Source organism: Apiospora phragmitis (assembly GCF_038363925.1).
Source record: "Apiospora phragmitis strain CBS 135458 chromosome Unknown utg000003l:1.0-2676785.0:1.0-2680665.0, whole genome shotgun sequence".
NCBI classification, from domain to species: Eukaryota; Fungi; Ascomycota; class Sordariomycetes; order Amphisphaeriales; family Apiosporaceae; genus Apiospora; species Apiospora phragmitis.
In genome coordinates, this window is record NW_027117401.1 from 2513257 (window position 1) to 2527225 (window position 13969).

General features: G+C 48.9%; 5 protein-coding genes across 5 annotated transcripts; 3 read left to right on the forward strand and 2 right to left on the reverse strand.

Annotated features, from left to right (window-relative positions):
• Positions 1-427: 427 nt before the first annotated feature.
• PG994_003124 (putative white collar 1 protein) lies at positions 428-2438 on the forward strand (the record flags this gene model as incomplete). The annotated part of the gene is made up of 2 exons (XM_066854533.1): positions 428-639; positions 680-2438. The coding sequence occupies 2 exons, from the start codon at positions 428-430 to the stop codon at positions 2436-2438; spliced, it is 1971 nt and encodes a 656-aa protein (XP_066720388.1).
• A 511-nt stretch (positions 2439-2949) lies between these two features.
• On the reverse strand, positions 2950-5305 carry PG994_003125 (uncharacterized protein; the record flags this gene model as incomplete). The annotated part of the gene is made up of 5 exons (XM_066854534.1): positions 2950-3510; positions 3586-3923; positions 4074-4155; positions 4234-4497; positions 4922-5305. The coding sequence occupies 5 exons, from the start codon at positions 5303-5305 to the stop codon at positions 2950-2952; spliced, it is 1629 nt and encodes a 542-aa protein (XP_066720389.1).
• Positions 5306-5401: 96 nt separating this feature from the next.
• On the forward strand, positions 5402-6620 carry PG994_003126 (Ankyrin and HET domain protein; the record flags this gene model as incomplete). Its single annotated transcript, XM_066854535.1, has 3 exons — positions 5402-5431; positions 5851-6426; positions 6531-6620. 3 exons carry the CDS (start codon positions 5402-5404, stop codon positions 6618-6620), a joined length of 696 nt encoding a protein of 231 aa, XP_066720390.1.
• A 1911-nt stretch (positions 6621-8531) lies between these two features.
• Positions 8532-9779, forward strand: PG994_003127 (uncharacterized protein; the record flags this gene model as incomplete). The annotated part of the gene is made up of 4 exons (XM_066854536.1): positions 8532-8942; positions 9004-9164; positions 9248-9624; positions 9745-9779. 4 exons carry the CDS (start codon positions 8532-8534, stop codon positions 9777-9779), a joined length of 984 nt encoding a protein of 327 aa, XP_066720391.1.
• A 449-nt stretch (positions 9780-10228) lies between these two features.
• On the reverse strand, positions 10229-10956 carry PG994_003128 (uncharacterized protein; the record flags this gene model as incomplete). Its single annotated transcript, XM_066854537.1, has 2 exons — positions 10229-10609; positions 10711-10956. 2 exons carry the CDS (start codon positions 10954-10956, stop codon positions 10229-10231), a joined length of 627 nt encoding a protein of 208 aa, XP_066720392.1.
• Between the last annotated feature and the right edge of the window lie 3013 nt (positions 10957-13969).

Genomic DNA, 13969 nt, shown 5'->3' on the forward strand with positions numbered 1-13969 from the left:
CGCCTATGCAGAAGTGTCCGTCAATGCTTCACAGCGCTTTCATCATAATATTGACAATTTGACGCTGGGCGTCCGATGGGTGCAGTCAACCCGATGGCATTGAAGCACCTACAGGTCAATAGCTCCACAACCCCAATTGCAGTGGGAAAAGGCTTACTAACACGATAAAAAGCTCAAAGCGGCATTGGCATATCCGTCGCCGCACCAAGCTCCAGTGTTTCAGACGCATCGTCTTTCCAGCGGGCCGATGTGGACTACGTCAGGCGGTCTTCCATTGCTGCCGCCAGCACGGCTGGCTCCTGGGCTGGCGGTTTCCAGTCTCTGCTGGGAGGGGATGACTTGGCAGACACCCCTTACCTTGACGGAAGTATCCCCATGCCGCTTGCTCCTTATGGTGCACAACTACCTCTCGACGAGTCCTCCCATGATGCATCATTTGATGGGCACATTGGGTCATACTTCTCACCAACCAACGCCATCTTGCCATTCACACCGCCACAAGCCAGCATTACCCAAGCCCCTACCGGAAGCATGGCCGTTCGACATCACTCTGGCCCTGGGACTGCTCGAAAGTCGGCCCAACCCACAAATCGACCTCGACGCCGCGAACATCCTGCGGCCCTTTGTCGTGACCGATGCGTGGGAACCCTCTCGACCGGGTCATCTTCGTCTCCGACAGCTTCCTTACCCTCACCGGCTATACGCGCGAGGATGTGATAGGGTACAACTGCCGCTTCCTCCAGTCGCCCGACGGCCTCGTGAGCCCGGGCGCTCCTCGACGGTTCATTAGCAGCGCTTCTGCGTACCTCCTCAAGCAGAAGGTCAGTCAGCGGTGCGAGACGGAGCACACCATCATCAACTTCAAGAAATCGGGCGAGGCCTTCACCAACCACCTTGCACTGGTGCCTATCCCATGGGGACCGCATGGCGTCTCTTCAAGATTTGTATTTGGTTTCTCCAACGTGTTTGATGAATCCCTCCTGCCTGCTGCCAGTTGTCAGTCAAGCTCGTACGCGCCGTCTTGGCATGCATGTGGAGATAGTGCGGTCGCCAATAGGCACCTCTCGATTTCTTCTTCGACTTCTGGGTGGCTAGGCCAATCGGTCACCGCACTCAATCTACGTGGCACTGCTATCTCCCAAGACGTCGAGCTCATGGAAATGGATCCCGTGGACAAGCCCGAAAATCATGGCGGTGCCGCCCCGAACGACTTGTCTAACATTCTTCCCTACCTCCAGGGCTTGGCAAATGATAACTCAACTTCAGCCACGATGTCTTGGAACAATATGCTTCTCGAGAACATGGATGCATTGGTGCAAGTACTGAGCGTGAGGGGTGTCATAGTATACGCCTCCGCATCACACGAGAAGCTTGGCTACACCGGTAATGAGCTATGCGGCAAATCCATGAACGACCTGTATCACCCATCTGACGTGGCGATATTGATGAAGGAGCTGAAAAACGCCAAGATCCCTGATTTGGAGCTTGCGATGCGATTGAAACATCGATCGGGTCAGTATACGTGGTTCCAAAGCACCGGATCTATTCGAGGTGATAAACATCGGCGCTGGGCTACCCTTACTCTGCTGCCACAGCCCATCAGCCGCCTGAGCAGCCGCGCCCTCCACTGCGTCGGCGACTCCAGCAAACACGGCGTGTGGATGAAGCTGGCGACTTCGGGCTTGGTGCTGCACTTGTTCGACAACCCGCAAAAGGCCCTGGGCATGCCCGCCGAAGATCTAGTGGGGACCAGGTTTCAGGACGCTCTGATACGGCATGTCGCGGCCCGGACCGAGTTCGAAACGATGATGAACACAGCACGTGCCGGAGGCGTCGCTTCGTCGACACTCGCGCTCACCAGCGGGCGAGGCCACCGTTTAGAGGCGTGTGTCGTACTCCACCCCGGCGCTGTGGGCGACAGCCGGCGGCCGTACTACCTTCTAGCCCATTGTAGCATTGTGCGACCATACGCCAAACGGCGGAAAGCGCCGCCACCCGGAAACAAGAAGTACAACATCGCCACCACGTCTGTCACTACGGAAGCAGCAGAAGAAGACAATTGTAACATCCTGGAAGACCTCGACGCAGAACGATGCGGGCCTCTCGGCTACGAGATCCACCAGCTCAAAATGTCCAACCAGAGTCTGCGCGACGAGATGGAAGGGCTCCTCAAGAGCGCCACTCAGCCCCGGCGGTCCAAGAAGCGCGTGGGCGACCCCGGGTGTGTCAACTGCCATACCAAGGTCGCGCCCGAGTGGCGGCGCGGACCCGGCGGCGAGCGCAACCTCTGCAACCGATGCGGTATCAGGTGGGCCAAGATGCGTCGCTACGCAGATTCTCCACCTCACAATACCTCTCAGCAGAGGGACGGTAACATCGTGGACACGACCGCAGACACAGACGCGGCACGTAACAGCCCGTCGTCGTCGGACGGCTAGGGAAGGAGCTAACTCTGACTAATGACTAGTTTATGATTTTGTATGAGTATGACAATGAACTGACCGAACCCATGTGAGAACTATGTAACCACCCCATGCTATACGCACTGATAACCTCCGAGGTCTGATGTGCGGGGTGGGCTCGTTCAAGAGGATACGTAGATGAGCTCATGGCTACGCAGAATGATCAAATGAAACAGAAAGATAATAAACAAAGCAGTCGCTTTAGTCGGGGCTTCTGACTTTCGAGCGTACGTGGTGTGTCCCAAACCATGTTTCACTTCAGCGAGGCTTTCGATTTGCCTTAAGGCACCGTTGGTCATAAGATTTGGGAAGGACTGGTATTTGATCATTACTGAAAGAGACCTCTGAGCTACCCAAGGAAACACTGCGATACACACCGTTTCAATTTGTCCCTATCCTTTGCATGTACTTGACCCTCCGTAAAATCGACAACGTCAACAAGGGAATCCTTAGCCTTAATGACTTCACCAACTAGATCCTGCCCGCTTTACCACACTAATCCCAACAGCCACGCGAGAAGTCGCACGTTCCATTGATACCAAAGCCCAAGCACCCATGACACTTGGATCCAGCTGGTAGTAGTCGCCACCTGACCCGTCTCTTGACTTGGCGCTGAGATCTGCAGCATCGTCTGTATGTGCTTCATTTTCAAGGATGCCTCGCCACCTTCCTCGTCCTCTGCGGCAGCGATGAACGCAGAAGACTTGATGATGTTCTTGATACGGCGCCCGTTGACTTCGGCCGCGGCCAGAGTTTTGTACTCATTCTCAGTGAACGTGACGGGCTGCTTTAGCTTCCCCAGCAGGTTCTTCCAGACACGCAAGCGACTGGCTTGATTAAGATCGGGAAACTCGAGGCGGACATCGATTCGGGATTCGAAGGCGCTGTCGAAGTCTTGTAGTCTGTTTGTCGTCAAGAATAGCACGCCCTCGAAGTACTCAAGGGTGCAGAGGAAGATGGATACGAGGCGGTTGCGATTGAGGACATGGCTATTGCCTCGTTCCAGAAACACAACGGCCTCGTCTAGCAGAATTACCGCATCCCAGATCTAGGACAGCTGCAGCACGTTACGCAGCCTTTCCTCGACGCCCTCGGATTCGAGCCCGAGATGACCGGCACTCACGGTGTAAAGGGGCTTGTGTAGTTTCTCGGCAACGGCCTCGGCCATCAATGTTTTGCTGACGCCCGGTGGCCCGCTGAGAAGTATGATCATTCCACAACCTTTGCCATCAATGAAATCATCGAAGATCTTGCTTTTTCCGGTCATGTGGGCTCTTGCAAATCCCATTACAAAATTCTTGTGGCCCTCGGGTAGCACGAGACAATCGAATGCATCCTCATTCCATGCAATCTCGCGTACGTTCCTGGCAAGAATGGAGACCCATTGTTTGCTTTTCAAAGCGTACCCTCTGACAAATGGCGAGCATATCAAGCATTGGTCATAGGTAAGGGGATCCTGGTCTGCAGGCAATCTATGTCAGCGTTGCCATTGAATTGGAGGGGCTTACGGAGCCATCACGAACTTCCAGTGCCATTACTAGCATCATGCATGTCCTCTCCAATACCGAAGATGTCACTGTAGGTGTCGAGATGGCTTCGATGTTTCAACACTTCGGTTGAGGGACTGTAGACGCGGTTTCTCATGCCCCTCGCGGTAGTAGCTTTTCGCGTCAATCATTACTCGTTCATCCAGCTTGATACGGCAAGTTTAGATTTGAAGCACCAGTATAGCCCGAGGCTCTCAAAAAAAAAAAAAAACACCGAAACTTACCAAAGTCTCATTGTTGTAGTCAACAACATTCATATACTGGAGCCGGCGCAAGGCCATATCCTGATAGGCAACGTAATGGAGACCAGCGAGCTGCTCAAACTGTCGCCCAATCTGATAGCATCGTTTCTTTACTGCCTCTAGTCTTGGGCAGTGTTGCAGGGGGTACATGTCGAGCTCGGTGATTCGTTTCGAACCCTCAAAGTCCTTGATCTGAGTAGTTTGGTCAATGAAACCAAACCATTCGCCGTACCAGTCTACCATATTCTAGACAAGCTGGTAATATATATCCTTGTTCGCATCTTGCGAGTAGTCCGCCGACTTCAGACTCCTTATGGATTCGGTCTCTCCATTAGGAGCCGGACTGTAAACGTCATCGCCTGGCTTGAACAGCGTCCACAGAAATTTGAAACTGATTAAGCCGCTCTTGACTAAGCCTTTGCTTAGAAGAATCGGCTTTTCAAGCTCATGTACAAGCTCATGTACAAGCAAATCGTGCAGTAACTTTAGGTGAACACCCGTTCCCGACGTTCCGTCCTTGACGGCACATTCTGTGAACCCTTCCCATCGATGGAAGAAATCCCGTACGGGGTTCGTGAAGGTAAAGTTTTCCGACCCAAGGTTGATGCTTGGATGGTCTCTGAAGACTTCGCGTTTCAAGGTTGCTATGATCAAGGGGGGAATTGATTACAATAGAGTCGATTTCAAGAGGCTCATGAGAATACACCTTGTGAGCCTTCTTTCGCCGTACGATGATGGCATGCTGCTGGACTTCGTCGGTAGCTTCGATGTTCTCATTGACATCATCGGGGTATTCCTGAACGCAGTTGATGCAGCAGTTGCACTTGGGTGAACCTTCGTACATTGTAGTCGATGTAGGATTCATACCTTTAGCATAGACTGTCGCCTCCTCCTCGTGAACCTTGGAGGTACTTTCCATATCAAAGAACCATGGCTCCTCAATGGATGTGTCGGGCGCAGTCATTTGATCCAGGGTTTTTCGAAATTCCTCGTGTGCGCTTGATTTAGTTTGTCCAGCTGCATCGCCGGCAGCCTCAGCCTCAGCATCAGTCATGCTTGTGGAGTTGCTCGCTCGATGATTATTTTTCATACGCTGTATCTGGCTGGGCGGAAAAAGATACGTGAGAGTGACATGACCCTTTTATTCAAGATGAACCTCTTGCTAAATACCAACCGCACGGTTTGTTAACAGCCTCGTCATTTTTTTTTCTTGCAGCATGTACCGCCCTGTAGCAGGCGGACGATGCATTCGATGAATGCATCGAATGCTAGGACTCCAAATGGAGTCGGACTTTTGCAGGTCGTTTAAATGACTTGGCAGTGTGCTATAGGCCCATACTTTGCCATTTGCCAGGCCCAGATCAAATGCCACTGCATTGCGTTACCCCCCTTTGTTCACAGCCTCATCTTATATCCACGTTTACGTTTCGGGCTCTTATAGGTTCAGCGTGCCTATTGGGATTTTACCCGAAGTTGGAGTGGGGTTTTCCCAGTTCCCAGCTGAGATTTCCCATAGGCCAGCCGTTGGGTGGTGCGAGTGTTCGTATTTATGGTGCGCCGAATGCACATCTGTCTCTTGCATTCGGATGCTACATGCAGCTTACGCCTAAAGGTGTCACGAGTGGCATCTTGAGTCGCATTGCAGAAAGTACATCTACATTGAATGGAGAGCAGGAGACGTACCCATATTCCAGCATAGGTGACGAACAGATCGCCTGGAGCTCGAAATATCGACATGCAGTCTTTGCAGGTTTTACTAGGCGATCACGGCTCCTCGGGTCTTTACCTAGTTTGCCCGTCTTACTTCACGTTACTCTTCGCTACGAGGCTTCTGACCCTCGTGATAAGATATTTGCCTTGTTGGGTATCGCAGACATCAGCGACCTGAATAGCCCAATTCTACCAGACTACTCGAGCTCGCTTGCCATGGTGTACACGAAACTGGCCATGACGTTTCTCGATAGTCGAAGGGACTTGGCTGTGTTCGAAGACCTCGATGACGCTGTTACGTCGCTGGACGATGATCCTCAACGGCCCACCTGGGTACCATGTTTCCTGTCCAAGCATTCGCTGGATGGCTTGAACTGGAAGCTGATTGATTCTGCTTCATTCTTTGGCGCCCATGTCTATCGCTTGGCCAAAGGCAAAGGCCTACAGCCGTGGAATAAGGGAGAGGTGCGGCCCAGGTGCTTCAATGCTTCCCTAACAATCCAGTCTCAAGTACCCCTATGCTATTTCATTGGATTATAGGATATTCTCATTGCATGGTGTTTTCGTAGATACCGTGTGTGCTGTTCACCCGCCGATCCCCAACGCTTGTCCTTGGTCGCCACGACTTCCTCTTCAACTTTGGAAAATGCTCTTCCTAGATCATTTGCAAACCGAAATGTATCCACGAGGCGGTGTCCTGTGACAACTTCCGGCCAGATGAACCGTTTCCAGGGGATCTGCCGCTTACGCTCCAGGACTGCGTCAAAATCCCACCCACCTCCAGTACTGAGGAGCTGGAGCTGATTCACCTGATGATCAGCAGGTCAATAGAGGCAACATCATACCTGCGCAATCGGAGTATGTTCATCACAGCTTCGGGGCTTCTGGGAATCGGCCCAGAACGTATGGAGTCAAATGATACGGTGTCCGCGCTGATGGGCGGCCGCTGTCCAATCAACCTGAGGCAATGCACCGACCATCTTGAACACGATGGTTCCAAGAGTGAGAAGAGTTACCACCAGGTGATTGGGGAAAGGTATGTCCCCAAGGAGGTGTTGAGGTTTCATACCAAGAAAACCTTGAGAAGTACAATGCTGACAAGCTTGGGGAACAGCTACATTCACGGAATTATGCATGGGGAGGTGATCACAGAGCAAAGAGAGGGTCGCTATGAATTACAAGAATTCCATCTCGTATAGCAGTTAGTCTGCTAGCGACTAGAAGGTAAGTAACGAGATTGAAGGCAAGTTCCATTCGGACTGGGGGTGTTGGTTGCAATATTTCATAATGTACTGTTGTGGTATTGAGCCCTCTTAGGGTTATGTCTTTTCCAGGTTATCATTTATTCCATGACTCTTCCCCTATTTCTTTTGTCTTTTCTTTTCTCTTTCATTCCTAGGATCCTCTCGTTTTGTTCATTCTCATTTTTTATACGTCCGGTGGCCGGGCCCACTGGTTTCAGGCATTGGGGGTGTAATTGGCAGATAAATGATATTGAAGATATTAAACAGTCGATGAGATACCGGGAAGCTCCATGCCTCAGGTCAATTTCCACCTTCTGCCTTTGCCCTGACATGCGTCGGCCCTGTGAAAGAAGACCAATTGACACCTCAAGGGCATGCGTGGGTAAATACATGTACGGAATCTATAGCAAGGCGAAGTGGGACCCGAGATCAGCGGGTTGTATGATAGCGTTTATGGATCAGAGGCGCTCAAAGTTATTTCGAAAAGCCCGTGATTTCGCAGTTCTCCCCGGGTATGCACGTAACAAACCCGGCAACATTTGTGGGATATATGAGCAGTCCCATATGATATTTCGAATACGGTTCGCCTTGGGCAGAAAGATCAACACTCCAGCGCCTTGCAGTATCAAGCCGCATAACCGTACATGCTCACAAGCAGCCAGTTAGGGGGGCATATTGTTAATGAGACCACAATCAAGCTATACTAGGTGGGGACTACCACGGGAGACTTGAGAAGTGCAAACCTGCTAGACAAGGGATGACCGCTGATTACTGTCTCCTTCCTAAAACGAAAGAATTTGCTAAATGAACTCCAGTGATCCGAAGACACGAAAACGTGCGCCAAGCCATGCGCCACCAGACCAATATTTGCAAAGGCCGGAATTATACCTATCTTCATAGATGAATGGCCTTGAAAATGTTCCTATCCAGCCATCCTCAGTGGCTCATGCCGGGTGCCGAAGCGAGTGACTATTTGGTCCAATATAGGGGTGCGGGGATACAGGTTTCGCATTGGACGTTACAACCCGGTCATATTAACCACATGAAGAGGTGACAGCTCCGGGACCAAAAAGACAAGCCTTGGCAATCGATCGGCATTTGGCTGTACACAACCAATAGCCCGGCACTCCTCGGCGGCAGAAAGAAAAATTTAAATGATGCTCCCCTATTTACCCTTTAACCCGCCACGAGGAAAGAACGAGAAATCAGGCCACCACACAGTTCTAGAAATCTTCATTCGGCTCACTCACTGCAACAACCTCACTCATCCATCTGTTTCCATCATCACATAGAGAAGTACAAGAAAAGAAAACGAGAAACACCAAGATGAGGTGGCTAGCCCTGTCCCTCGCCCTCGCCGTGCCCTCGCAGGCCGCGCTGCGCTTCGGCTGCTCGACCGTGAGCATCCAGCGCCTGGACCCGCTGGTGGAGCCGGGCAAGGTGCCCTCGGCACACCTGCACCAGATCGTGGGCGGCAACGCCTTCAACGCGAGCATGGACCCGGCCGACTTCGACCCGGCCGAGAAGGCGACGTGCACGACCTGCACCTTCAGCGAGGACTTCTCCAACTACTGGACCGCCGTCATGTTCTTCCAGCACCAGAACGGCTCCTACCACCGCGTCAACATCATGCAGAACACGGCCCTGCCCAACGGCATCAACGGCGGCATGACCGTCTACTACACCCAGCAGGATTTCTTCTCCAACGGCAACCAGAAGATCACCGCGTTCCCCAAGGTGAGTGTACAAGACGGTAAAGAGAGGAGAGGACCACGAAACTGATCTTTGCAAAACCTAGGGATTCCGCATGACCGTCGGCAGCCCTACTGCCGAATCCAAGTACGGCGTCGGCCTCAAGTTCGTCTGTCTGCAGAACAAGGGGACCCGGTTCCCCGAGCTCGATGACTTCCCCACACAGAAGTGTGCCGGCGGTATCATGACGGTCCACCATTTCCCTTCGTACGTCTGACTGAAGAGCGCCCCTCCCACTCGACCCATCCTACTATACTAGACACTTATATTGACGGGAACCAAACCAACAGATGCTGGGACGGCAAGAACACCGACAGCCCCGACCACCAGTCGCACATGTACATCACGACCAAGGACGCGTTCCAGAACGCGGGGGCCTGCCCGTCGTCGCACCCCGTGCGCGTGCCGCAGGTGGCCTACGAGACGCTCTGGGACACGGCCCCGTTCAATAACATGCAGGGCCAGTTCGTGCTGAGCTTCGGCGGCAAGGGCTACGGCACCCACGCCGACTACCTGTTCGGCTGGAAGGACGACGCCCTCCAGCGGGCCATGGACAACAACTGCATGTTCCAGGCCTGCGAGAACGGCCGCCCGCTCAAGTCCCAGAACGTCCAGGCCATGAACCAGTGCCAGGTCCAGAGCACTGTCACCGAGAGCATCGATGGCTGTAAGTTCTTGTCTTTTACTTCTTGTCTCCATTTTCCGACTCATAGGTCCTTCAACTCTGCCCTGTCTCTCTCAACTGAAGCAAGGACTGTTGTGCTGACCATGTTGTCACTGATTCTAGGGATGGACGAGATGCCCGGCGGCATGCAGATGTAGACTGGCCATCGTTAAATCGACGGGTATGACGTGGCTTAAGTGGAGGGTGTCTGTCTGCTTATGATATATACTCACAAGGTGGCAACGCACTTCGAGTGTCTGTAATGAGAACCCAGGATCGGTAAAGATTGACTGGCAACGTCTTGGGTTGGCTTGGAAATAGGTAGTTTTGAGACTTCATCAGGTAGACAACAACACGATCGTTATCATTCGCTCTAAATCTTGTCTGCTTTACATGTCGAGTCGGACCCCTTTACAGTGAACTGGTCCTATTATTTCTCCAAACTCCTTCTCAATGTCTCTTTATTTGGCGAACAGATGTCCTTCGACTTGGTACCCCGAAATCCAAACCCCGAGACACCCGATACTCGTATCACCACATGGTGGTTCTCTCCACCAGACTGACATGAAGCTAGGTGGTGCGGATCAGACTCGAGAACCGATAGCTCCTAAAGCTCGTTCTTGCCAATCGAGCCAGTCATGTAGAACCGCGTACCCGGCTGTGTCAAAAGAGCCGGCTCCGTATCTGCATGTACCACCATGAGGGGTGGCTGGCGCGCCGCAAGCTCAAACAAGTACATCTCGACGGCGACGCCCATGAGCCAGAGGAGCGTGCGTGTGAGGGCCGGGAAGGCCGGGTTATCCTGCCAGAAGACGTAGAAAGCCATGTACAGCGCCCGCAAGAGCAGGTAGGTGAGGCAGCAGAGGTTGAGCTCTGCAGCAGACAGAAAGTAGCTAGCGTTCCCGGCCACCACGGCGGCTGCGAAGAGCGGCAGGTTCTCGATGGAGTTCTGCATCGCCGCGTCGGCGCGGAAGAGGCGGCCGCGGACCTTTATTTCACAGCAAAACATGTTATCAATGTGCTCTCTACTAACGGTACCATTGTTCTGGGCGGATCAGGGGTAGCTGGAAGGTAGCGAAAACAACATACCTTGGGGCTAAGTTCATTGACTGGAAGCATCTGAATATCGTCAGGGAGGCCTCTTGGATAGTAACCATTGAAGAATCTCCCACAGAAGCAGATGGTGACGAAACGAGGAATCAATGCCACGAGCATGGCCACAGGAATCTGGCATATGAAGTTAGCCCAAGGACGTAGCACCTTTGGAGCATGAATGCCCACCGTGTAGTATGAGAAATTGTACTCAATGAGAAACTTGGGTATGACACCTTCCATTGTTACTCGATGCAGCAAAAACACCCCTAGGGGCTATAGGAACGAAAGTTGTGGTTTTGGCGTGAAGCTGAAATACGAAGTCCAGATAGGGTAGGGAAGTGACTGCTCTCCGATAAGTAGGTACGTTTACCAAGGTTGGTTGTCAGAAAAGGATGATCGTGATATGGGCAAGATCACGACGCTTATATGTCCTTTATAGTGCATGCGACTGGAGCTCAAGTCATATACGCAGGGCAGCTCGCAACAGTCATTTTTAGGCTTTCCATCTAGGGCGTCACGGAGACTGTGCTTTATCATCCCTTGAAAGTAGCCATCGTTGCTAGGGGTCGCCCTTGGCTCCGCTTTCAGACAGAGGGGGGAACACAGCCCACGAATAGATCTCGTCGGTGCTAGCTCCTGGCCATTTCTCCCCCATGAACTCTTTAAGGCATTCAAATGGCCTTGCCAGCAGCCCGCTGCGCCATCCTCCTGCGGCAGCCTACCTACTCCATCTGGGTGCCGCCAGTGTTGCCGTTCAACCAACCAACCAACCAGCGTACCGCTGGTTGGTTGTTACTTCTCCCTGCAGCCGATTCTGCGCTGGTTGGTTGGTAAAACGGTTGACCAGAAGGGCGTTGGTTGGTTGGTGGTTGGTTAGTTCGTATTTCGTGATGTTTTTTGGTGTTTTAAACCGATTATATATAATGCTGATCTGGATCGCCTAATCGTAACTAACTAGTAGCCCTCCTTTTAGTTTTACTTATCGTGAGATCCTTTAACTGTTGTTAATCTAGCTCTTTAGTGATTAAAAGAAATATCGGATTAATATTATCGATAATTCTAGCTTTATATTAAGACCTTATTATTATTAATATATTTATAATTGCGATATTAAGTTTAAAACGAGAGTTAATTTAAAACCGGCCCGTCGACGAGAATAATCTCTCGTATTTAATAAATATTAATTAAATTAAGACGAAATTAAAAGCTATTAGCGATAATTTAAAGTATTAATCGCGATAATTATTTTAATATTCGATTAGATCGGTTATATAAATATCGCTAAGTTTAATACCGCGTCGATATTATCGAGTATACTCGTTTTCGTGCTCGTTATTAAAGGATTACTCGCTTACTCGGTCGCGTTATTATTAAAAGAAGAAAGTGAAACTATTTATATAAAAAAGTAGTTAAGGTTTAGTTTATTTACGTCTTTATATTAAGCTTTTTATATATTTTTAATTAATACTTTTATATTATAAACTTAATTAACGTTTATTAATTAAAAGTGTTAAAAAAACTATTAATAATAAGTTAAATAAAATATATAAGCGGCGTAATATATAAGTATTAAATAAAGGTTATTATAATAGTTATTAATTTTAATGTTATATTTTATCGAATTAAAATAATTAATTAACTTATTTTTATAATGTTTTAACTTTTAAAGTATAAATTTAAAGTTTAATAAATAATAAAATTACTTAATCGTTACTTTATTTAACCGTCGCTTTTTAATTAAATAAAATAATTTTTAAAATTTTTTAAAAATTATTAAAACTTTTAAAAAAAGTAAATTAATTAATAAGTTAGAAAAAAGTAAATATATTACTCGTTATAAAAGGTTAAAAGTTATCGGTTAACGTACCTTATAAGCGAGCTACGTATATAAGCGAGCTTATAACGAACGTTATTTAGGTTTTAAAAGAAACCTAGTAAGACGTATTAAGGTTTATATTAATAAGTACCTTAACCACTTAACCGTCCTACCATATAAGCAGCCACCTAAACTTAACACTATATAATATCGTAACCTAAGTTTATTTTACTAATAACTATTTAAAAAAAAATCGTAAAATTATAACTTTATCGAATTTTAACTTTAATATAGCTAGTAATATTAAAATCGCTTTCCGAATCTAAACTAATAACCTAGATCGCCTTATCTTCACCCGATTTATCCTAGGGGTTATACTACTAGCCTATTATTCCATCCTTAACTGCCATTACATCCTGCATCGTAATAAAGGCCCGATTAGGGTCTTTAACCGCCCGACGGGTTTTAAGCTTACGTGCTTTATTTAATTCGGCTTATAAACGGTCCCTCTCTTGTTCTAATCTAGCTAACTAGGCGTTTAAAGAGTCGAGCCCCTTTCCTAGCTTACGGAATAACAGCCTCCTATAGGTGCCATCAAGCTGGACATCCCCATTCCGGGCCAGGGCTTCGATATAACGTATTTACCGGGAGCTAGTAAGTGTAGGCGCTTCCTGGATAGGGGTCTGCTGGTCGTCAGGTTGTTTAGGGCGTAAAGGGACCACTTCTTAGCCACGGCCCTGCTCGTATCTGCGTAGCCGGGAGTTTAAGGGCTTAAAGATATCCCGTAGGTAGATTCCGGTAGCCTGCCACCCGTTAGTTATTACTTTAGGCTTAAAGGCTAACTCCCGGGCCTTATACCACGCCTAAATAAAATCAGCCTTACCTACGTTTATATTAAACGTTAGTTAATAGCGGAGAGTTAAATAATCTCGGACTTTCCGCTTTAATATAAAGAACGGACCCAGATCTAAGGGCTGTAACACGTAGGAAATATATGCCGGGAAATATAGTAGCTAAACCTTATTAGCTATATATTTAGTTATAAAGCAGTCTTATACGTGATTACCGTGGCTATCCAGGATAAGTAGCCGCCACTGCTCCGGGTCCTCCGGTTTCGTCCGTAGTAAGTAGATATTTCGTAGCTATATTATTACTAGCTCGTTATTAATTTATCCTTTAAGTAAATAAGCGAATAATTAATCCTTAATATTTATCCGTAGGTTATAAAAGTTGTTACCGCGGTTTAGAAATTACTATTATTATACGCTTACGCCCTTAAAAATAATTAAAAGGGGCAGAGTAATACTATCTATACTTATAAACTCTACGGCGGTCGCCTACTTATAATAGGCGGTATCCTGGATAAAGATCCTAATTAATTCGGCCGGGCTAATTATATAGTGATTATTACTTAGGCCTATAGTGCTGCTAATCTTA